This window comes from Danio rerio, chromosome 20 (genome assembly GCF_049306965.1).
Source record: "Danio rerio strain Tuebingen ecotype United States chromosome 20, GRCz12tu, whole genome shotgun sequence".
Classification (NCBI taxonomy): domain Eukaryota; kingdom Metazoa; phylum Chordata; class Actinopteri; order Cypriniformes; family Danionidae; genus Danio; species Danio rerio.
The window spans coordinates 56,736,041-56,760,000 of NC_133195.1; the positions used below are offsets into that span (position 1 = coordinate 56,736,041).

Sequence of the window (23,960 nt, forward strand, 5' to 3'; positions counted from 1 at the left end):
AAAATCTATATTTTCGGTTTTCAGCCAAACACATCCTGAATGTTTCTGTTCATTTCAGTGCATCTTTATATAGTTCAGCTGGTTTATCAGATCAAGTGAATCCGTCCCGCAGTCCGAGCTCAGTTCATCTATAAAAACACCAGCGGATGATTAGACACTGATTAACTCTAACAGCAGAGCAGAATAAAGCTCTCACTATAGACTGACTCACTTCTGCATGTGCTTTAGTGGCATATCTTAATAGCTCTGAACTCTTGTCTTGAAAAAGAAAGAAGAATGAGTCAGGGTTCATGTGAAAACTGCTTAGGATAAAGAGCTTCATTTACATTTTCTTTTGCACTTTAGGAGAGAATTAGTCCATAAGTTTCTCTGTTGTGTGTGTGTGTGTGTGTGTGTGTGTGTGTGTGTGTGTGTGTGTGTGTGTGTGTGTGTGTGTGTGTGTGTGTGTGCGTGCGTGCGTATGTATGTGTATATATATATATATATATATATATATATATATATATATATATATATATATATATATATATATATATATATATATATATATATATATATATATATATATATTCATATTCTTTTTTATAGACAAAACTGAAGTCCTGACAGGGGATTGAGCGCTTATGTAGAGACCTCAGAAATCATTAAGGATTGTCAGTTTTGCCCAGTATCTAACAGAAAACTGTCTATATATGTGTGTGTGTGCATGTGCATGTGCATGTGCATGTACACAGATGTGAAAAAGTGTTTGTCATCCCTCTGATTTCTTTTCGGCTCACTAATTTTGCCAGAATTGTTGTAATTCAGCCACATGAACCGCCTTTTTAAGGTCATGCCACAGCAACTCAATTGGGTTCAGGTCAGGACTTTGACTAGGCCACTCTAAAGTCTTCTTTTATTCTTTTTTTTTTCAATTGCATGATGTGTTTACTTGTGTTATATTTGGCTAATATTTAAATTTGTTTGGTAATCTGAAATATTAGTGACCAACATCTTAAAAATAAGAAATCAGTAAGGGGCAAATACTTTTTCACACCACTAGAGAGAGAGAGGTGTGAAAAAGTGTTTGCCCCCTCATTGATTTCTGATGTTTTTGCATGTTTGTCACACTTTAGTGTTTCAGATCATGAAACAAATGTAAACACATCATGAAGGTTTTTATCACTATGGGAAAACAAAATACATAGCCCTGTGTGAAAAAAGTGTTTACCCCCTAAACCTTATCACTGCAATTAGCAGCAGCAACTGCAGTCAAGCTTTTTATTTTTGGTAACTTGTATTGAGTCTGTTACAGCACTGTGAAGGAATTTTGGCCCACTTATCTTTGCAGAATTGCTGTAATTCGGCCACATTGGAGGGTTTTTCAGCATAAACCACCTTTTTTAGGGTCATGCTACAGCAACTCAATTGGGTTTAGGTCAGGACTTTGACTAGGCCACTCCAAAGTCTTCATTTATTCTTTTTTAAATCTGTTTACTTGTGCTTGCTTTGACTAATATTCAAATTTTGTTTGGTAATCTGAAATAATAAAGTGTGACAAACACTTAAAAACTAGAAATCCATCAGAGGGCAAGCACATTTTCATAGAACTGGAGAGAGAGAGAGTGGTGTGAAAAAGTGTTTGCCCCCTCACTGATTTCTTATCTTTTTGCATGTTTGTCAGTCTTTAATGTTTTAGATTATCAAAAAAAAAATGTAAATATAAGTCAAAGATAACACAAGTATATTCTGTCATAAAATACAGGGATTCTGGAATGAGGTCTTTAAAGTGCTTTCAGATGTTCTTGATCAACATATAGATCCTGACCCAATGCTTATTATATTCGGACATTCTGATTATACATATTCACTGAGCAGTCCACAACAGAAATTCTTTGCATATTGTTTGATTACAGCCAAAAAGCTGCTATTATTGTATTGGAAAAATGTTAATCCTCCAACTGCCAAACTATGGCTTGAAGAATTGACATCTACTCTGCACCTGGAACGAACCAGATTTATTTTAAAAGGCAATATTGGACAATTTCAGAAAATTTGGGGCCCTTTCTTTTGTTAATTCATGGGGAATTCTTCCCCCCAAAGCAATGTATTGTAACTAAAAGTTGTTTTGAATATGACTGTAGTGTATACTTACAGGCTGGGCTTGGGGTGTTTGTTTTTTTTGTTTGTTTGTTTTGTTTTTGTAAATGTATGCATATCAGAAAACTAATCCTGGAATATGTGATTACTGTAAGTTTATTCAACGACCAAATAAAAAACTTATTTGACAAAGTTAACACTATTAAACACATCATGAAGGTTTTTATTACTATATTGCTGCATAGCCCTGTGTGAAAAAGTATTTGCCCCCTAAATCTAATAACTGCTCGGCCCACAATTAGCAGCCGCAACTGCAGTCAAGCATACCACTCCACTCCAAATCTGAGATATTAAATTGTGACACATGATAAAAATAAGAAATCTGTGGGGGGGTGGACTTTTTCACTGGAGCAAGAGAGTGAAAGACAGTGGTATGAAAAAGTGTTTGCCCCTAAACTGATTTCTTAATTTTTTTGCATGTTTGTCAGTCTTTAATGTTTTATATTTTCAAACAAATGTAAATATTAGTCAAAAATAACACTATTAAACACATCATGAAGGTTTTAATTACTATATTGCTGCATAGCCCTGTGTGAAAAAGTATTTGCCCCCTAAATCTAAAAACTGCTCTGGCCACAATTAGCAGCGCAACTGCAGTCAAGCATTTTATTTTTGATAATTTGCATCGAGTCTGTTACTACATATATTGTGGAGGAATTTTGGCCCACACATCTTTGCAGAATTACTGTAATTCAGCCACATTGGAGGGTTTTCTAGCATGAACCGCCTTTTTAAGGTCATGTCACAGCAACTCAATCGGATTCAGGTCAGGACTTTGACTTGGCCACTCCAAATCTGAATTATTAAAGTGTGACAAACATAATAAAAATAAGAAATCTGTAAGGGGGAGGGGGGGGGGCTTTTTCACTGGAGCAAGAGAGTGGTGTGAAAAAGTATTTGCCCCTAAACTGATTTCTTAATTTTTTTGCATGTTTGTCAGTCTTTAATGTTTTATATTATCAAACAACTGTAAATATTAGTCAAAGATAACGCATTTAAACACATCATGAAGGTTTTTATTACATTGCTGCATAGCGTTGTGTGAAAAAGTATTTGCCCCCTAAATCTAATAACTGCTCTGGCCACAATTAGCAGCCGCAACTGCAGTCAAGCATTTTATTTTCCATAACTTGCAATAACTCTGTTATAGTATTGTGGAGGAACTTTGGCCCACGCATCTTTGCAGAATTGTTGTAATTTAGGGGGTTTTCCAGCGTATACTACCTTTTTAATGTCATGCCACAGCATCTCAATTGGGTTTAGTTCAGGACTTTGACTAGGCCACTCCTAACTATTTAGTTTTTCTTCAGCTATTAAGAAGTCGATTGCTGGTGTGCTTTGGATTATTGTCCTGCTGCAGATCCCAAGTTTGCTTCAGCTTGTGGTCACTAACAGACGTCCAGACATTCTCCTTCAGGATATTTTGGTACAAAGCAAAACTCCTGGATTAATATATATTGCCGCAAGTCTTCCGGTTCCTGAAGTAGCAAACACTTTCACACAGGGCTTTGTAGTTCTGCATTCAGCTTTTTTACCTTAATAATAAAAACCTTCATTTTTATAAATGCATGCAAATAAGAAATCAGTCTGTGCCAATAGCCTAGTGGTTAAGTGCGCCAACATATAGCACCGAGGTTCGATACCCGAAGTCCTTTGCCAATTAATCCTCTCTGTGCTCCCAATGCGTTTCTGTCTAAAACTCCCTCTGACCTATTCAAATAAAAACGAAATACATAAATAAATAAAACAATTATAAAGAAATCAGTAAGGGGACAAAAACTTTTTCACACAACTGAATATATATATATATATATATATATATATATATATATATATATATATATATATATATATATATATATATATATATATATATATATATATATATATATATTTATATATGCAGTATATGTATATAAACATATATATATATATATATATATATATATATATATATATATATATATTCAGTTGTGTGAAAAAGTTTTTGCCCCCTTACTGATTTTTTTCATAGATTCAGCAGATTTTATGTGCTAGTATTTTTTACATGTGTCTGATGTGTTTTCTTTCTTGCTGTGTGTGTGTGCGTGTTTTTTCAGTGCGCCGGTGTCAGTGTTTGCGTCTGACAGCATCTACGAGGTGTGCGCTCCTGAAGTGGACGTCCAGAGCCGGAATCTGTTCGAGACTCATGTGCAGACGGCGCGCGGCTGGGTCAGGACTCTGGGTCAGGAGGACGTGCTCATGTACCGCGAATACATCAGAAACAGATACATGTGAACATCTCATACACGCATACACCATCTTCAGATTCATCGTGGACTGCTGATTATTTAATAATCAGCTGATAATTTTTAATAATCTGCTGATAACTTAATAATATTCTAAGGATTATTTAATTACTGTTACAGTTCTGCTCATTTTGAGGATATTGACCATCAATTGACCACCATTGACCATTGTATTTTGTTAAGAGCTACATGGTAAAAGTAATATCAATTTCCACTGCATTAAACTATGCTAAGCTTTTTCTTTTTGACTGTTTTCTTTTGCATGAAAGACACAATGCATGTCAACAAATATGAGTGTTTGTGTGTGTGTGTGTGTGTGTGTGTGTGTGTGTGTGCGCACGTGTTTGTTTGTGTGTGTGCATGTGTTTGTTTGTGTCTGTTTGTGTGTGTTAGTTTGTGTTTGTGCACCTGTGTTTGTTTATGTGTGTGTGCACATGTGTTTGTTTGTTTATGCGTGTGTGTGTTTGTTTGTGTTTGTGCGCGTGTGTTTGTTTATGTGTGTGTGTGTATGTGTTTGTTTGTTTATGCGCGTGTGTGTTAGTTTGTGTTTGTGCGCGTGTGCACATATGTTTGTTTGTGTTTGTTTGTTTATGCGTGTGTGTGTTTGTTTGTTTGTTTGTTTATAAATGTGTGTGTGTTTGTTTGTTTGTGTGTGTGCATGTTTGTGCTTGTGTTTGTTTGTGTCTGTATGTGTCCGTTTGTATGAGTTTTGTTTGTGTTTGTTTATGTGTGTATGCACATATGTGTGTGTGTGTGTGTGTGTGCGTTTGTTTGTCTGTTTGTTTGTTTGTTTATGTGTGTGTGTGTGTGAGTTTGTTTGTTTGTTTGTTTGTGTGTTTGTGTGTGTGTGTGTGTGCATGTTTGTGCATGTGTTTGTTTGTGTGTGTGTGCATATGTTTGTGCGTGTGTGTTTGTTTATGTGTGTGCACATATGTTTGTGTGTGTGTGTTTGTTTGTTTATCCGTGGGTTTGTTTGTTTGTTTGTGTGTGTGTGTGTCTGCTTGTGTTTGTATGTATAAATGTACATCTGTTTATATATGGGTGTGTGTTTGTGTTTGTGTATGTGTGTGTGTCCGTTTGTGTGAGTTTGTGTTTGTGGGCGTGCGCATATGTGTGTGGTTGTTTGTATCTGTGTGTGTGCGCATGTGTGTGAGTTTGTGTTTGTGCGTGCATGTGTCTGCTTGTGTTTGTATGTATAAATGTACATCTGTGTATATTTTGCTGTCTGTTTGTGTGTGTGTGTGTGTGTGTGTGTGTGTGTGTGTGTGTGTGTTTGTGTCTGTGTGTGAGTTTGTATATTTGTCCGTGCATGTGTGTCTTTTCTTGTTTGTATTTAAAAATGTGTATCTGTGTATGTATGTATGTATGTATGTATGTATGTATGTATGTGTGTGTGTGTGTGTGTGTGTGTGTGTGTGTGTGTGTGTGTGTGTGTGTGTGTGTGTGTGTGTGTGTGTGTGTGTGTGTGTGTGTGTGTGTGTGTGTGTGTGTGTGTGCGTGCGTGCGTGCGTGCGTGTGTGTGTGTGTATATGTGTATGTATATATGTGTGTCTGTGTGTGTGCGCATGCTGCATGTCGTTTCTTTGTCCTCGTGCCTCGTGAGTCTGAATCCAGTGCACAGACGTCTGCAGGAATCAGTCACATGGCAGCAGGTGGAAGCCCATTAACACACACACACACACACATGCGCGCTCAGGAAAGTGCTGCTGATTACAGGTCTTATTAAGGCTCCATTAGTCGCAGCACAATAATGAAGTGAGATGTGGACAGAAATAATCAGAAGTGTGTCTTTTTACCGTCTTTCACTGAGGTTATTTCTGCATCACACCAGGGAAAATAGACTCGCTCAAGAAATGCAGCGTTTAAGACAAGACAGCAGCTCTTTTATTAATGCACTGCTCAGTGTTGACTCTTTAACGTGCTCCTTCTCTTTCAGATTAATAGAGACGTTTTCTTAGTATACCTTTTTCTATTTTCACCTGTGGATTTGAATTGACGTTCACATCTGTAAGTGTGCTGACTCAGAGATACACACACCAAACTTATTCTGTCTATATTCAGATCACACACACACACACACACACACACACACACACAATTATTCTGTCATTCAGACCTGCAACACATTCCAGAAAGGTTGGGACAGTATGGAAAATGTTATTAAACAAAGAAAGTAGTGATTTGCAAATGCACTTTGACTTGTACTTCATTGCAAACAAAATATGAACAATAATATTTGATGTTTTGTCTGGTTAACTTCATTTAATTTGTAAATACAAGTCGTTTTCCGTCATTTAGACCTGCAACACACTCCAGAAAGAGCTGTGGCAGGAGGAGATCAGGGCAGTAATCAGGTGAACTGCTGAATAATGATGTAATGTGACGCAGGTGATGTCAACAGGTGATTGTGATTATGATTTGGTACAAAAGCAGCAGGAAAGGTCTAGTCCTTTAGGAGCAGAGACGGGTCGAGGATCACCAGTTTGACAACAAATACACAAGAAAATTATTGAAATGTTTAAAATCAACGTTCCTCAGAGAAAGAGAGGAAGACATTTGGATATTTCAGCTCCAACAGTGCAGAACATCTTTAAAGGATTGAAGGAATCTGGAGGAGTTTCACCGCGTAAAGGATGAGAGCGCACGCCTAAGCTGAACAACTGTGATCTCCGATCCCTCAGGGGGCGCTGCATCAAGAGTCATCATTCATCTACAAGCTAGAGCAGCACATGAGCTCGGCACTACTGCGGCAAACCTTTGTCAAGAACCACAATACAGAGTTACATCCACAAATGCCAGAGAAAACTGCACTGCGCCAAAAGGAAGCCCTATGTTAACAGTGTCCAGAAGCTCCATTGACCGCTCTGAGGTGTCTGGGATAGACTATCACACAGTGGAAATGTGTACTGTGCTCAGATGAATCAGTGTTTGAGGTGTTTTCGGGGAGAAGGGGACGCAGTGTGCTCTAGACCGAAGAAGAAAAGGATCATCCAGACTGTCACTAGCAACAAGTCCTTAAGCCAGGGTCTGTCATGGTATCGTGTTAGAGGTGTGCATTCCCACGGGAACCGACCAGATTTCTGCGGCGCAGGAATAAATTTCCAATTAAAGCGCGGGAGCGGTCGGTAACTGGTTTAATTTGGGACGGGAGCGGGCCGTCTAGCAATATGGATCCCGACTCCCGAGCGAGCGAGCACACATATGTAACGTTATGTGTGTAAATAAAACAGCGCGATGCTGTGTTTAGCTTGTTTGTTGCTGTGTGTATGTATGTGTGTGCGCGAATGAGAGAAAGAGAGCTTTGTCTGTGTGTGCTTATACAGACAGCTTGTTATAGGCTTGTATAGCTGGGTGGTTTTCAGTTTTGTTCGCAGGATCGGGCGCAGCGGGTAGAAAATGGGGCGAGTCGAGCAGCAGGACAACAAATGCTGAATATAAGCGGGAGCGGTTGGGTTCGGGCGAAAACCTCACGAGAGCTGGATTCAGAATTCAGTCCCACGCAGATCTCTATGTCGTGTCAGTGCCCTTGGCAAAGGTAACTTCACTTCTGTGATGCTCCATTAATGCTGAAAAGTACACAGAGATCTTGGAGCACAACATGCTGTCTTCTGGGAGTCACGTGATGCAGGCATTGAAGCAGGACGTGTGTCGGAGAACTCCGCGTGTGCCTCATCACTTGCTTCTATTTTACTAGTAATAATTGATCTCTAACTGTATTGCATGTTCTCTCACATATATCTCTTTCGTTACTCGAAATTTTTCGACTTTTGGTGTGAGAAACTCAACAAAACAATCCGACGACAGCTCCCTGATACGATGGCGGCTGCACAATAAAAGCTATCGCTTAAATCTCTCATGAAAGCGATTCGTGATTCTAACGACGAACTTACCTCTTACAGAAATAAGAAAACAGACGACATCCAAAGTTCTTTGCCCAAAATTGAACCGTCACATTCAGCTCTAGCCAAGCAGGTCGACGTAATGCTGGTCAGGATTGGAGCGAACGAGGACAATTTGAGAGACTCCTGTGTGTGAATTGTAAAGATGGAAAAGGAGATAATATTCCAGCCAGATCTCATGAGAAAACGCAAGCATTTTACGTTTTGCCAGTTTAGTAGCCAATTCGTATGAATTAGTACGAGTTTAGTTGTACGAAATTGTACGATTTTTAAAAGGAGGCATGGCACCTAACCCCACCCCTAAACCCAGCCGTCATTGGGGTATGAGCAAGTCGTACTAAACTGTACGAATTAGATCGTACGAATTCATGGGAATTAGCCACTAAATCAAAAAGTTACGAATTGCCGTGAGATTGTGTTGAATATTCTTAAAAGAAACAACTGATGATCTCAAGAACCGGAGCAGGAGATCAAATATAAAGATTATATGTTAAGTAATTTATAAACTAATTTGGAGAGGATCAGGTGCTTATGATTGCTAGCGGCTGGATCTGCATTATCCAGTTTATGATTCACCAATCAGACGATTCCTAATCCACTATAAATCCCCTCAGTTCCATATCACAGCGATGTTCGTTTGAAGAATCCCCCCTTCCACCCCTACTCCTCCTTTTTTCCTAGATGGGTGGCACGGTGGCCCAGTGGTTAGCACTGACACCTAACAGCAAGATCGTCACTGGTTCCAGTCCTTACTAAGCCAGCTGACATTTCTGTGCAGAGATTACACATTCTCCCCGTGCTCATGTGGGTTTCCCCCGGGTTCCCCGGTTTCCTCCCACCATCCAAAAACATGCAGCTTAAGTTAATTGACTAATCCAAATCAGCACCATAGACATGCTCCTAGTCAGTAGTTATCTCTTAAGAGCGATCACTATCTGTTCATTAGCCACTACAGCAGGGGAGTTCTCCAGATCTACCTGAGCTCAAACTCCCCTCTCAACGGGAGGGAGCCCTGAGCTCGAGGATCTCATGAGCTCAGGGCTCTCTCCCAGGACAGCATGCCAAACAAGCTTTATAATCAACCGTCAGCTAAGTGTGAACTCTTGAAATGAATGCTTAAGTCTAACTGATTGTGTTGTAGTAGCATTACTGTAAAAGGAAATTAAATAGTCACGTAAACCTTTCCCCTAGCTGTGCATATAGCCCATTGTAAACAGCATTTCAGAAAACTTGCGAACTAGTTTTAGTCTTCAGAGTCAGTTGTTCATGTTTCTGAATATTATTATAATGCTTGTCCAGTTAGAAAGCATCTCGAACACATCTGACTGTGTGATTGAGTTTAATATTGAGTGATTGTGCGGTTGATTGTGTGTGATGATGACACTTCACTGCGTGATTGATCATTGACTCTGGCAGATGATTTATTTGTTTGAGAAGTGTTGATGTAGTAAGTGGCTAAACCAATGTGCTGGTCATTATCACTTGACATCAGGGTTTATTGTGGTAATAATAACTCGCTGACTGCAGTAAATTTCCTTTATTAAAGTCATGTGTGGCATATACAGTCCAAGTCACAAGTATTCGCCCTCCTTTGATTTCTTTTTTCTAATATTTCCTAAATGATGTTGAACAGATTCAGGAATTTCTCACAGTATTTCCTTTAATATTTTTTCTTTTGGAGAAAGTCGTATTTGTTTTATTTCGTCTTGAATAAAAGCAGTTTTTAATTGTTTTAAAGCCATTTTAAGGTCAATATTATTCGCCCCCTTAAGCAATATTAGTTTTAGCCTCCCGAACAAACCACTGTTATACAATGACTTGCCTAATTACCCTAACTTTACCCTAAATAACCTAGTTATTCCTTTAAATGTCACTTTAAGCTGAACACTAGTGTCATGAATAATATCTGTTCTAATATTATGTGCTGTCATCATGACCGAAATGAAAGAAATCAGTTATTAGAAATATTCTGGAGGGCTAATAATTCTGATTCCAGCTGTAAATCACACACATGATGATCATGCATTGTTATGTTTACTGCTGCTGCATGAGGTTTTGGTCTGTCTCTGCTCATCTGTCCTCCTCTTTCCTCTGTTTACATCGTTGTGGTCACTCCTGTTTCTCAGCAGTGAGTAAATGCATAGAGCAGCAGCGGTTACTAGGAGACCAGAGGAAAATAGATGGAGAGAGAGAGAGACAGAGAGACAACACTAACAGATACAGTCACTTGGCAATACAGATATGAGATGCAAGTATACAGAATATATTCAAATCGCCATCCATCCATCCATCTACACCTGCCATCCATCCATTTATCCATCTATACTTTCCATTCATCTATCCGCTTATACTTTCCATCCATCCATCCATCCATCAATCTATACTTCCATCCCCTCTTTCATCCATCCATTCATCCATCCATCTATCCATCCATACTTTCCATCCCCTCAACCATCCATCTATACATCTATGTTTCATCCCCTCATCCATCCATCCATCCATCTATACTTTCCATCCATCCATACATCCATCCATTCATCCCTTTATACTTTCCATCTATATTTTCCATCCATACATACATCCATCCATCCATCTATACTTTCCATCCATCCATCCATCCATCTGTACTTTCCATCCATCCATACAACCATCCATCCATCCATCTGTACTTTCCATCCATCCATACAACTATCCATCCATCCATCTATACTTTCAATCTATCCATCTATACTTTCCATCCATCTATACTTTCCATCTATCCATTCATCCATCCATTCATCCCTTTATACTTTCCATCCATCCATACAACTATCCATCCATCTATACTTTCCATCCATCTATACTTTCCATCCATCCATACATCCATCCATTCATCCCTTTATACTTTCCATCCATCCATACAACTATCCACCCATCTATACTTTCCATCCATCATCGATCCATCTACACTTTCCATCCATCCATCCATCCATCTATACATTCCATCCATTTATCCATCTATACTTTCCATCCATCTATCAATCTATACTTCCATCTATACTTTCCATCCATCCATCCATCTATACTTTCCATCCCCTCTTTCATCCATCTATACATCTATACGTTTCATCCCCTCATCCATCCATCTATACTTTCCATCCATCTATACTTTCCATCCATCCATACATCCATCCATTCATCCCTTTATACTTTCCATCTATACTTTCCATCCATCCATCCATCCATCCATCTATACTTTCCATCCATCCATCTATACTTTCCATCCATCCATCCATCCATCCATCCATCCATCTACACTTTCCATCCATCCATCCATCCATCCATCTATACATTCCATCCATTTATCCATCTATACTTTCCATCCATCTATCAATCTATACTTCCATCTATACTTTCCATCCATCCATCCATCTATACTTTCCATCCCCTTTCATCCATCCATCCATCCATCCATCAATACTTTCCATCCATCCATCCATCCATCCATACTTTCCATCCCCTCAACCATCCATCTATACATCTATACGTTTCATCCCCTCATCCACCCATCTATACTTTCCATCCATCTATACTTTCCATCCATCCATACATCCATCCATTCATCCCTTTATACTTTCCATCTATACTTTCCATCCATCCATCCATCCATCCATCCATCCATCTATACTTTCTATACAACCATCCATCTGTACTTTCCATCCATCCATCCATCCATCTATACTTTCCTTCCCCTCTTTCATCCATCCATCCATCTATCCATCAATACTTTCCATCCATCCATCCATCTATACTTTCAATTTATCCATCTATACTTTCCATCCATCTATACTTTCCATCCATCCATACATCCATCCATTCATCCCTTTATACTTTCCATCCATCCATACAACTATCCATCTATACTTTCCATCCATCTATACTTTCCATCCATCTATACTTTCCATCCATCATCTATCCATCTATACTTTCCATCCATCCATACAACTATCCATCCATCTATACTTTCCATCCATCTATACTTTCCATCCATCTATACATTCCATCCATCATCTATCCATCTATACCTTCCATCCATTTATCCATCTATACATTCCATCCATCTATCCGCTTATACTTTCCATCCATCTATCAATCTATACTTCCATCTGTACTTTCCATCCATCCATCTATACTTTCCATCTATCCATCCATCCATACTTTCCATCCCCTCAACCATCCATCTATATATCTATACGTTCATCCCCTCATCCATCCATCTATACTTTCCATCCATCCATACATCCATCCATTCATCCCTTTATACTTTCCATCTATACTTTCCATCCATCCATCCATACATACATCCATCCATCCATCCATCTATACTTTCCATCTATCCATCTATACTTTCCATCCATCCATCCATCTGTACTTTCCATCCATCCATACAACCATCCATCCATCCATCCATCCATCCATCCATCTGTACTTTCCATCCATCCATCCATTCATCCATCCATCTATACTTTCCATCCATCTATACTTTCCATCCATCCATCCATACATCCATTCATCCCTTTATACTTTCCATCCATCCATACAACTATCCATCCATCTATACTTTCCATCCATCTATACTTTCCATCCATCCATCTATACTTTCCATCCATCCATCTATCCATCTATACTTTCCATCCATACTTTCCATCCCCTCAACCATCCATCTATACATCTATACGTTTCATTCGTCCATCCATCTATAGTTTCCCTCCATTCATCCATCCCTCCATCTATATTTTCCATCCATCCATACATTCTATCTATCTAAATATATTTTCAATTCATCCATATATATTTATATTTTCATTCATCCATATTTCACGTTTTAAGTGTGTATAATCATATACACATAAATAACATGTGAATATACATACATATGCACAGTATACACACACATGTACACTTTTACCTTCAATGCGCTGCACACTTGCATATATTTCTATTTAAATGTTTAATTTCCGTTAACAGTTTATTATCGGGGTCAGAATGTATCAAAAGAAGTCTGATTGATTATGTTATTGGTGGTTTTTAAGATTCAGATTACAGTCAAATATTATAGATTTATGTAGATCATTGCAAGTCGAATCAATCAAACCCAACAAAATCCTGCCAGTCAATTCTTATAACAAAGATTACTCAGAGAACCATATTAAATATTGAAGTAATGATGTTCTTCAGTGCAGGTAATGGTTCATTTAGACTTAAAATAAAGATCTTACGAAACGTCCAGATGAAACCTGCAGTTATGAGCATCGTGTGTGTGATCTGCGTTTGTGTGTGTCTGTGTGTGTGTGTGTCGGAGTGTCCTGTAAAGCCAGATAAAGCAGACTCTGGGGTGCTGTGATGTTCAGTGTGAATATTCACTGCAGCAGAACAGAACATTCATCTCATGAGATCCATTACACACACACACACACACACACACACACACACACACACAGTCTCTTTAGGCGCTTCTGTGTGAATGGACTCAATTTTTTTGCTCAAAAGTTGCACAAATGTAATATGCGTGTCGCTGAATCCTGTACAAAAAGTATTGTGAATGTGCTTTAGCATCAGACTGAAACATGCTTTCTGCGTGTCGAGGTACAGCTAATGGTGTCAGATTAACCCTTGTGTACTTGACTCCCCTTTAGCTATGTTGGTGCTGTTTTTGACTTCCATTATAATCACGTTTATTGACTGCAAAGCCATGACAGCATATAATCATGCATTCTTGATTGTTGCTGGTTTCCCTGTTGGGATTAAGAGGGATGGTGTGTCATTTTAATGTTGATCATCAGTTGTCAGCATTAACCCTTTAGACAGGCCTGTGTTGAAGAGTTTCTGGCATTTATATAGAGTTCAGTGGAGTAAAACAGCAGATTTTATGATCCTCGAGTCCGGGGCTCCCTCCAGTTAGAGGGGAGTTTGAGCTTAGGTAGATCTCGATGAACTCCCCTGACTTATATCTGGCAAATGACAGATATATGGATGGCTAAAGAGAGATATAGAGCTTAATAAGAGCTCGACTACAGTATGATGCTGATATGGTATGTTCACTTTAATTAGGTCGTGTAATCTTGGACTGTAAGAGGAAACCAAGGAACCCAGGGGAAACCCACACGAGGGAGAACATGTAAACTCCATGCAGAAATGTCATGTGGTGTCGGCGCAGTAGCCTAGTGCAGTGGTTTTTGCTGTGTGCACCCCTTACTAATATTTGACACCTGTCAAGCACCCCTTTCTCCGATTAAACTCCACATTTTTAACTACAATAACTAAATCGACATATGCTCTGTATACATGATTAAAATAAAAATAATTAAATATGTGAATTTAATGGACAAGCTTTTATGAAGTTGACAATTTTCCAACCCAAGCTCATTCTGGAAACGTAGCCCCGCGGAGATTTCTGAAGACCGCGATTTACGTGGCGAAGGTACGTATGGCCGCATTTTGTTATTTCAAGCGAACACTATGGGTGGTGTGACGCCGCTCCTCTTTCCGCTCACCGGCTGCCAGCTCACCTCCTCCATGTGGAGGGTTTTCCCATCACAACCAGTTTGTCTGGTTTGCTCGTCGTGTTACGTCGGCGGAGGCCGGGAGGAGGAGCTGGCAGCGTTCGAAGACCGGGTTCGAGTCCAGGGAAGAGCGGTTCCAGAAATCAGGTAAGACTAAAAACAGAATTCAAAAAATAAAATGAACGAGTACATAACGGGGCGAGAATGCGGTGAAATCCGAAAACGAGGGCTTTTCTTTTTCTGCACGGCTTTCGTAAATCATCACTTGGGTTTAGGGAAGAAGGAGGAGGGTGGCCGGTCAATCGTTCAGTCATTCGGTCAGTCGGACAGGTGGTCGCTCGACAGCGGCCTTCGGCGGCTTTTTACGCGAGAACAGCGAGAGGCATTCGAGACTCGAAAAAGCGCACACAGTGGCCTCTCGCGGACTCGTGAAAACAAAAGCTGCACAAATACATACCTCCCAAGACGTATACCGCGGTGTTACGACCCCCTCGTTTGAGTCACAACATAAGAGTTCGGACAACAAAAGAATGTATATGCAACTTATTTATTATACATAAAACTAAACAGAACAACAAATCAACAAACAAATGTCTAGGGGAAAATAAAGAAAATAACTACTTTAACTACACAAATAAATAATGCTAAACAAAACCATAAGGTTGCAGAAATTAATCTTGACACGAGGACGGCCCGTAGCCACACCGTCCTTCAGAAGCTAGCACACAAATCACTTTTATATGGCTTGAGCCAATTAGTGAACAACCAGGCACCCAATCAGGATCTGCCACATCCATACTGAAATCCTGGGGTCGTCACAGCGGTCTCCAGAAACGTCCGCGGGGCTGCGTTTCCAAAATAAGCCTGGGTTGCAATTTTCACAGCGTCATTACGTACAGACAAAGTTCCTCTGACATGATTTCCATCGCTAGAGCTTCTTGGTGGATGCTGCAATGTACCGATGGTGCAACTCTTCAGATGAAAGCTACTGCTTTGTTCCTCCAATTTTCCCTGGAAACAGGCATGTCTTGTAAGTGGATGTGTCTTGTTTGTTATATATATGGACCATAGATGAGGGGCTTAAGACTGCTATTAAACCTCACCACAGACTACACACTGCGCATGTGGATTTTCTGCATCTCCGATCCATGTAATCCCCGAAACCAATGGAACTGTCGCTATATTGGTGTTTCTTACTTGACATTTTCTCACTCTCCAGCGGAGGCCTAATTCTCTTCATCAGCACATCTCTGCTGGATTTCTCTGTTCCCGCCTGCACCTCTTCACCTCGTTCGTTATCCTCCAAGGCTGCTGCACGTCTCAATAGATGTAGATGGTTCATCCCTGCTGTCTCTTGACTTGTTTAAAGTGCCAGTTGTTACGAGTAGTTGTTGTAGTGTGGTGTAGGCTTGTGTGTGTGTGTGTGGTGTTAATTTCCCTCTCTCTCTTTCTCTCTCAGTGTTTAATCAGGTGTCCATTTTGATGACTATAGTAAGCGGAAAAAAAGACAAATGTACTATCATTTAGTGCCTAAAGTGAAAGGACAGGGCTATTGTGATGCAGACGTGAAACAGCGAGATGAGTATGCATGCACAGGTTGTAAATTACCATTTTTAATGTGATTTATTTTCTCTCTCAGTGAATTTCTTGTCTCTTAAAAATATGACATGTGAAGTTTACCCAAGGTAAATGCTTAAAAATAACAAAAGATAACATTTTCCGCCATTACAAACATTCTCTCGCATACCCCTGGTGGTCAGACTGCATGCACCCCAGTTAGGGAACTGCTGGCCTAGTGGTTAGCTCGCTGACATATGGTGCAGTAGCACTTCAGGGTGTCCCAAGTTCAAATCCTGGCTCAAGGACATTTCCCCCTCCCTACTCCCTCTCTCACTCCCACTTCCTGTCTGAAATATTGCCCTAAAGAAATGTTAACTGGTTCAGTAGGGACTTTATCCGGTGTCATTCTTGCTGTGAGGCAACAGTGCTAATCACTGGGCCGCCGTGTCGCCCAATCTAAAAAAAGGAGGAGGAGTAGGGGTGGAAGGGGGGATTCTTCAAGACGAAGATACTGGGGTAAGAAACTTATTTATGTTGTGTTAGCAATCATCTAATTGGTGATTCATGTATTGGTTAATGTGGGAACAGTTGAAATGACATTGTCCCTCTACCCAACAGGGAAAACCAGGAACAATCAAGAATGCATGACTATATGCTGTCATGAAAAAACAGCACCAACATAACCAAAGTGTAGTCAATCTGCCCAGAGTGTATTGATGAGATGTTTGAAAATGTTTAAAGCATTTTCCCAATTTGTAAAGATCAGATTTGTCAGAAATAATCATGTAGACGAACTGCTGCAGGTCAAAGCGAGCATCAGAATGGGGAAGAAAGGGGATTTAAGAGACTTTTAACGTGGCATGGTTGTTGCTGCCAGACGGGCTGCTCTGAGTATTTCAGAAACTGCTGATCTACTGGGATTTTCACGCACAACCATCTCTAGGGTTTACAGAGAATGGTCCGACAAAGAGGAAATATCCAGTAAGGCAGTTCTGTGGGCACAAATGCCTTGTTGATGTCAGAGGAGAATGGCCAGACTGGTTCCAGCTGATAGAAAGGCAACAGTAACTCAAATAAGCACTCGCTACAACCGAGCTCTGCAGAAGAGCATCTCTGAACACACAACACGTCCAACCTTGAGGCGGATGGGCTACAGCAGCAGAAGAGCACACCGGGTGCCGCTCCTGTCAGCTAAGAACAGGAAACTGAGGCTACAATTCACACAGACTCACCAAAACTGGACAATAGAAGATTGGAGAAACGTTGCCGGCTCTGATGAGTCTCCATTTCTGCTGACACATTCGGATGGTCGGGTCAGAATTTGGCCTCAACATCATGAAAGCATGGATCATCCTGCCTTGTGTCAGCGGTTCAGGCTGGTGGTGGTGGTGTAATGGTGTGGGGGAGATTTTCTTGGCACACTTTGGGTTTATTAGTACCAGTTGAGTATGGTGTCAACACCACAGCCTACCTGAGTATTGCTGCTGACCATGTCCATCCCTTTATGAGCACAGTGTCTCCATCTTCTGATGGCTACTTCCAGCAGGATAACGCAGCATGTCATGAAGCTCAATCATCTCAGACTGGTTTCTTGAACATGACAATGAGTTCACTGTACTCAAATGGCCTCCGCAGTCACCAGAGCTCAATCCAATAGAGCAGCTTTGGGATGTGGTGGAACGGGAGATTGGCATCATGGATGAATCCATGCCACGAAGGATTAAGGGAATTCTAAAAGCAAAAGAGGATCCAACCCGGTACTAGTAAGGTGTACCTAATAAAGTGGCCGGTGAGTCTAAATTTACATTACAAAATGTTAAACAGTTCACATTTAAATTTAACATATCGTAAGTGCAGAGTTTTTCCAAATTAATTAATCGCAAACGTGTTATGTAAACACGCCTAATGTATTTAGGAATGTCACATGTGCTGCGTTTCATATGTTTAATATGAGCTGTGTGCATCAGATCAGATGTTGACATTTATCTCATGCACATCAGTGACAACCTGTGGATCGGCGTTGTGCGGTCGCGCGCACATGCTCGAGCCGCGGCGGCGCGCTGACGTCATCGGTGTTTATAAGCGCTGCTTGAACTCACAAGAGGCAGTCGGTCTCGTTTACTCCCGTTCTGCCGCCGTCTCGTTCGGCGCCCGTGCACTCATGACCGGGAATCCCGACCGGAGTAAGCTGAAGAAGAGCTCGCCGAAGAAAGCCTCTCCATCTCTGCTGTGCTCCATGTGAAATAAAAGGTAGGAATCTCTGATTGCAGATCATTCACTGCTGTATTTGAAGAGAGAGTTTGTGCACAAATAAACCGCTTTATTTTATTAGTGTTTTCAGCACCGCGGAGAGCTCAAACGCACATGCGGATCAAGTTTTGATAGTTTATTTCTTCATGCAACCTTATTAGATTATCATTTAAATGATGGGTTTTTGCATCCTTAAGTGTTAAACGTCGTATTTTACGTGAGATATCCATCAGATGTCCACATATAATTGCTACAACATTTTTTTATAACTAGAAACACTCTTTCTCAGATTCAGCACCACAGACCGCTCCAGTGCAAAGCAGATCTACTGTAGTTTGATCGTTTATTGCGCCTCGTGGATCGTTCTTCATGCAAGCTTTTTCAACATTTAATCTGATTTTAATTGACGGGTTTTCGCATCTTCAAGAGGTCTAATGTCGCATTTTAAGTGTGATATCCATTAGATGCCTAAATATATCATATTGAACTATTATATTAGTGAACTTTCCAAATTCTGAAACGAGAACTTTAAATTTTTTACGTACATTTGAGGGTTTTGTAATTCAGTTTAATTCATAAGCATAACCATTTCTTTTTGTCGTTTGCATTTGTTCAGTCGTTCAACCACCTACCATCTGGTTTTCAATTAATATTAAAATAGTTGGGTTTTATTTTAAACAATATCCTCCAAAGGGAAGTCACGTTTGCCCACGTGCTGACTTTTAACTATTTTTCATTGCATTTATGTGTAAATAATTCGGCTAAGAAAGTAACTCCTCATCACTCTTTGGAGATTATGTTCTTCACTAGGAGCTTTTGACGATTCATTTGCTTTGTGCATGTATATTTAGGTTTTGTGCCTTGCTCACTCTTCAGCTTCTTTACATGTCGTTTATAAATTTGTTGCGTTTTCTGAACAAGGTTATAAGGCTTAAAAGAAGTGCCTACACAACTGAGATATCCAGCACCATGGATAGCTCCCAATTGTATTTGTTGTATATGTCTAAAACGGCCTTTCTCCAATTCAGCACCACAGACAGCTCCAAATTCACATTTTTACATCTAAAACCGCTTCTTGGATTAAGCACAATGGGCAGCTCCCAAATCCTTTTACCAAACCTTTTTTTCTCCGATTCAGCTCCACCGACAGTGTAATTGTATATATCTAGAAATGCTCTTTCTAAAATTCAGCACCATAGACAGCTTCAAATCCATTATTTTTTTAATAACTAAGATTGCTTTTTCATGGATGGGATCAAGTTTAATGGAAAGACCATGGAAAGCTCCAAATGTATTTTATTTGTAAAATTAACTCTTCATATATATATATATATATATATATATATATATATATATATATATATATATATTGAAATGCTCTCTCTCTGATTCAGCACTATGGACAGTTCCGGTTTCCTTTTGAGTAGCCGAGTACAGTATGACAGTGATTTCTTCATGCAGATTACCCTAAGAAAAGTTTATATGGTTTTTATATGGTTTTATTAGTGGCACTTTATTTTAATGTACAAATTTTCCTATTAACAGGCCATTATCTAAGACTGTTAGCTCAATAAAGTACTAATTTGCTGCTTATTAGTAGTATTTAAGGTAGTAGTTGGGTTTAGGTATTGAGTAGGATTAATGAGGTGGAATAGGGTCAAATTTAATCAGTTTTAATAAATAGCCAATATTTTAATGTAATAAGACAGCACTTTATGGTGGGAATTGAACTTAAATGGAAGTGTTTAGTCAATGTGAGACATTACATGTTCTCACTGAACACTGAAATGAGAGCTAGCTACATCCAACAAATGTTGTGTAGTTGCATAGTTTTGCCCGTCTGCATTAGAAAATGCTCCATCTGTTATTTCATGTTGATTCTCCGTGCACATGTACCAAACATTTCTTCTTGCAAATGATTTATTTAGTACGATGCACATGCACATTCACTTAATTCAGTCATTCTGAGATACAGCACTGGAGACCACTCTGTAATCAACCAATTTAAAGTGATAGTTCACCCAAAACTAAACATTCCGACATCATTTCTTCACCATTTATTTGCTTCAGACCTTTATGACTTTTCTTCTTCTTTTAATAGTAACTTCTATTAATATTTAACTAAAAAAAATGATATTCTAAAAAAGCTAGAAACCTTTAACTGTTGACAACAATAGTATTTATTTTTCATACCATGGAAGTCAATAGTTACAATCTTTCTGCTTTCTTCACAATATCTTCATTTGCATTCAACAAAAGAAAGAAACTCAAAGTTTTGGAAGTACTTTTAGATTTTAAGGTGAACTATCCCTTAATCTTATTTCAAATGTGCACATATATATGTGTGTCATGTTGGAAGCCATTGACTGCATTAGTGTTTGTTCTTACTATGGAAGTCAATGGTTACAGTCTTCAAAATATCCTCAAATTGTTTTCAAACTCAAAGTTTTGGAGCCACTTTTTGATTTCGAAGTGAACTATCCCATTAACTTTTGTTTAATGTCCTATTTCAAGTGTGGTTTTTCTGTGTCGTTCATAGTTTGATGTATTGTTGTGTCTCCAGGCTCAGCGATGAACGAGAGCGAATCTCTCACCAATGAGAGCGCTATGGGTTTCCCATCATCCTCCTGGCTGGAAGCCGAAACCTTCGCCTCAAACGGCACCCTGGCGCTCTCGTCTGCCAGCCCAAACTTCCACGTGAACCCGTGGGACATTATGCTGTGCCTGTCCGGGACGGTGATCGCCTGTGAGAACGCCATCGTGGTGGCCATCATCTTCTACACGCCCACATTGCGCAACCCCATGTTTGTGCTGATCGGCAGTCTGGCCACCGCAGACCTTCTAGCCGGCATGGGATTAATCCTGAACTTCGCGTTCCAGTATCTGGTGTCCTCCGAAACCATCAGTCTGATTACTGTGGGATTCCTGGTGGCTTCGTTTACGGCGTCCATCAGCAGCCTGTTGGCGATCACCGTCGACCGCTACCTGTCGCTCTACAATGCCCTCACATACTTCTCCGAGAAAACTCTGCATTATGTGCATCTGATGCTGGTGGGCACGTGGGGTGCGTCTCTGTGTTTGGGACTTCTGCCTGTTTTGGGCTGGAACTGTTTGGACGATGCGTCCACATGCAGTATTGTGCGTCCACTTAAGCGCAGCAACCTCACACTCCTCGCCACGTCGTTCTTCATCATCTTCATCCTCATGCTAAGCCTTTATTTTAAGATCTGCAAGATTGTGTGTCGTCACGCGCATCAGATTGCATTGCAGCAGCATTTTTTTACTACTTCACATTATGTGGCTACTAAAAAAGGCGTCTCGACGCTGGCCATCATTTTGGGGACATTTGGCGCCAGCTGGCTGCCCTTCGCTATTTACTGTCTGGTTGGGGAGCGCGAGTATCCGCCGGTGTACACGTACGCCACACTGCTGCCCGCTACATACAACTCCATGATCAACCCCATCATCTATGCCTACAGAAACACAGAGATCCAGCGCTCCATACACATGCTGTTCTGCGGATGCTTTCAGAGCAACGGCTCGTACCGCTCCAGATCGCCCAGTGAGGTCTAGATCACGCGTTTAACCCTGTAAAGCGTCATATATGAGCCTGATGGAAGTCTGATATATGGTAATTTATGCAAATCACATATTTAACATATTAGTTCATGGTTGCATTTCACAGATACATATAAAAATACATATACATAAGACATCACTCTGCATCTCCAATGATATGTCTTAGTAAGATGATATTTAATGCTTAGTTGTGATCAAAGTGTAGTTTCAAATGGATATTGCAATGCAAAACAGTGATGATTGAGAGCTGAACAAATAAACATTCATACACAGAAATATATCATACACTGATATATCAAACAGGCCATAATAAAAACAGGCCTTAATTTCCAGAACCTTTACTTTCTCTGTTTTTCAGCGGTGAACAAACTCCCCATATATATATTAGATGATTTCGAGGCTATATGAGCAATATCACATGAGTAGCAGTGCAATATGGCTGTATATCAGCACTGGTGGGAGGCGTGCATTGTTAGTGCCCTAACCAGTGCCGATATACAGCCATATCGCACTGCTACTCGTGTGATATTGCGTTTTACAGCATAATTGTGTATATTAGAACAAAATCAAACATATAATATAATATAATATAATATAATATAATATATTATATATATATATATATATATATATATATATATATATATATATATATATATATATATATATATTAGATGATTTAGAGGGTATATTTATTTATATTAGATGATTTTAAGGCTATATATATATATACACACATATATATTCATACATATACATATATAGTAGATGGTTAGGAGGCTATATACATTTATATATATATATATATATATATATATATATATATATATATATATATATATATATATATATATATACACACACACACATATATATATATATATATATATATATATATATATATATGTATATATATATATATATATATGTATATATATATATATATATATATATATATATATATATATGTATATATATATATATGTATATATATATATATATATACACACACACACACACACACACACACACACACACACACACATATATATATATATATATATATATATATATATATATATATATATATATATATATATATATATATGTATACATATATATATACATATATAGTAGATGATTACGAGGCTATATACATTATATATATATATATATATATATATATATATATATATATATATATATATATATATATATATATACACATACATACATATATAGTAGATGATTTCGAGGCTATATATACATATATTAGATGATTTCGAGGCTATATAAATATTAGATAATTTTGAGGCTATATATACATATATTAGATTTTGAGGCTATATATATATATATAATATATTTATTAGATGATTTCGAGGCTATATAAATATTTAAATTTATATTAGATGATTTTAAAGGGTATATAAATATCAGATGATTTTGAGGCTATATATATATTTATATAAATATTAGATGATTTCGAGGCTATATATACATATATTAGATGATTTCGAGGCTATACTTTGGGGGATAGCCTCTGGGGATCTAATATCATGGTGATCGTTACCGAGAAAGTAAAAGTTCTGGTAATTAACCTTTCTCAAAGGCCTGTTTTTTGTTTATCATTTTTGATAACCTGATATATCAGTGTATGATATATTTTTGAGAAAAGAAAAGTCAAGCATTTCATCCTTAAT

The 23,960-nt window shown here is 38.9% G+C and overlaps 2 protein-coding genes across 5 annotated transcripts in view; both read left to right on the forward strand.

Moving 5' to 3' along the window:
• fig4a (FIG4 phosphoinositide 5-phosphatase a) overlaps positions 1 to 4,666 on the forward strand; it is a 140,318-nt gene extending 135,652 nt beyond the window's left edge. For all 4 annotated transcript variants that reach the window (XM_073933767.1, XM_073933769.1, XM_073933768.1 and 1 more), the window contains one exon: positions 4,239 to 4,666. In XM_073933767.1, the coding sequence (XP_073789868.1) occupies positions 4,239 to 4,416 (178 nt within the window). In that variant the 3' untranslated portion in view covers positions 4,417 to 4,666. The remainder of the gene's footprint in view (positions 1 to 4,238) is intronic.
• Positions 4,667 to 18,515: 13,849 nt separating this feature from the next.
• Positions 18,516 to 22,823, forward strand: gpr6 (G protein-coupled receptor 6). The gene is made up of 2 exons (XM_003200781.7): positions 18,516 to 18,678; positions 21,242 to 22,823. Exon 2 carries the CDS (start codon positions 21,250 to 21,252, stop codon positions 22,249 to 22,251), a length of 1,002 nt encoding a protein of 333 aa, XP_003200829.1. The 5' UTR covers positions 18,516 to 18,678; positions 21,242 to 21,249; the 3' UTR covers positions 22,252 to 22,823.
• The last annotated feature ends 1,137 nt before the right edge of the window (positions 22,824 to 23,960 follow it).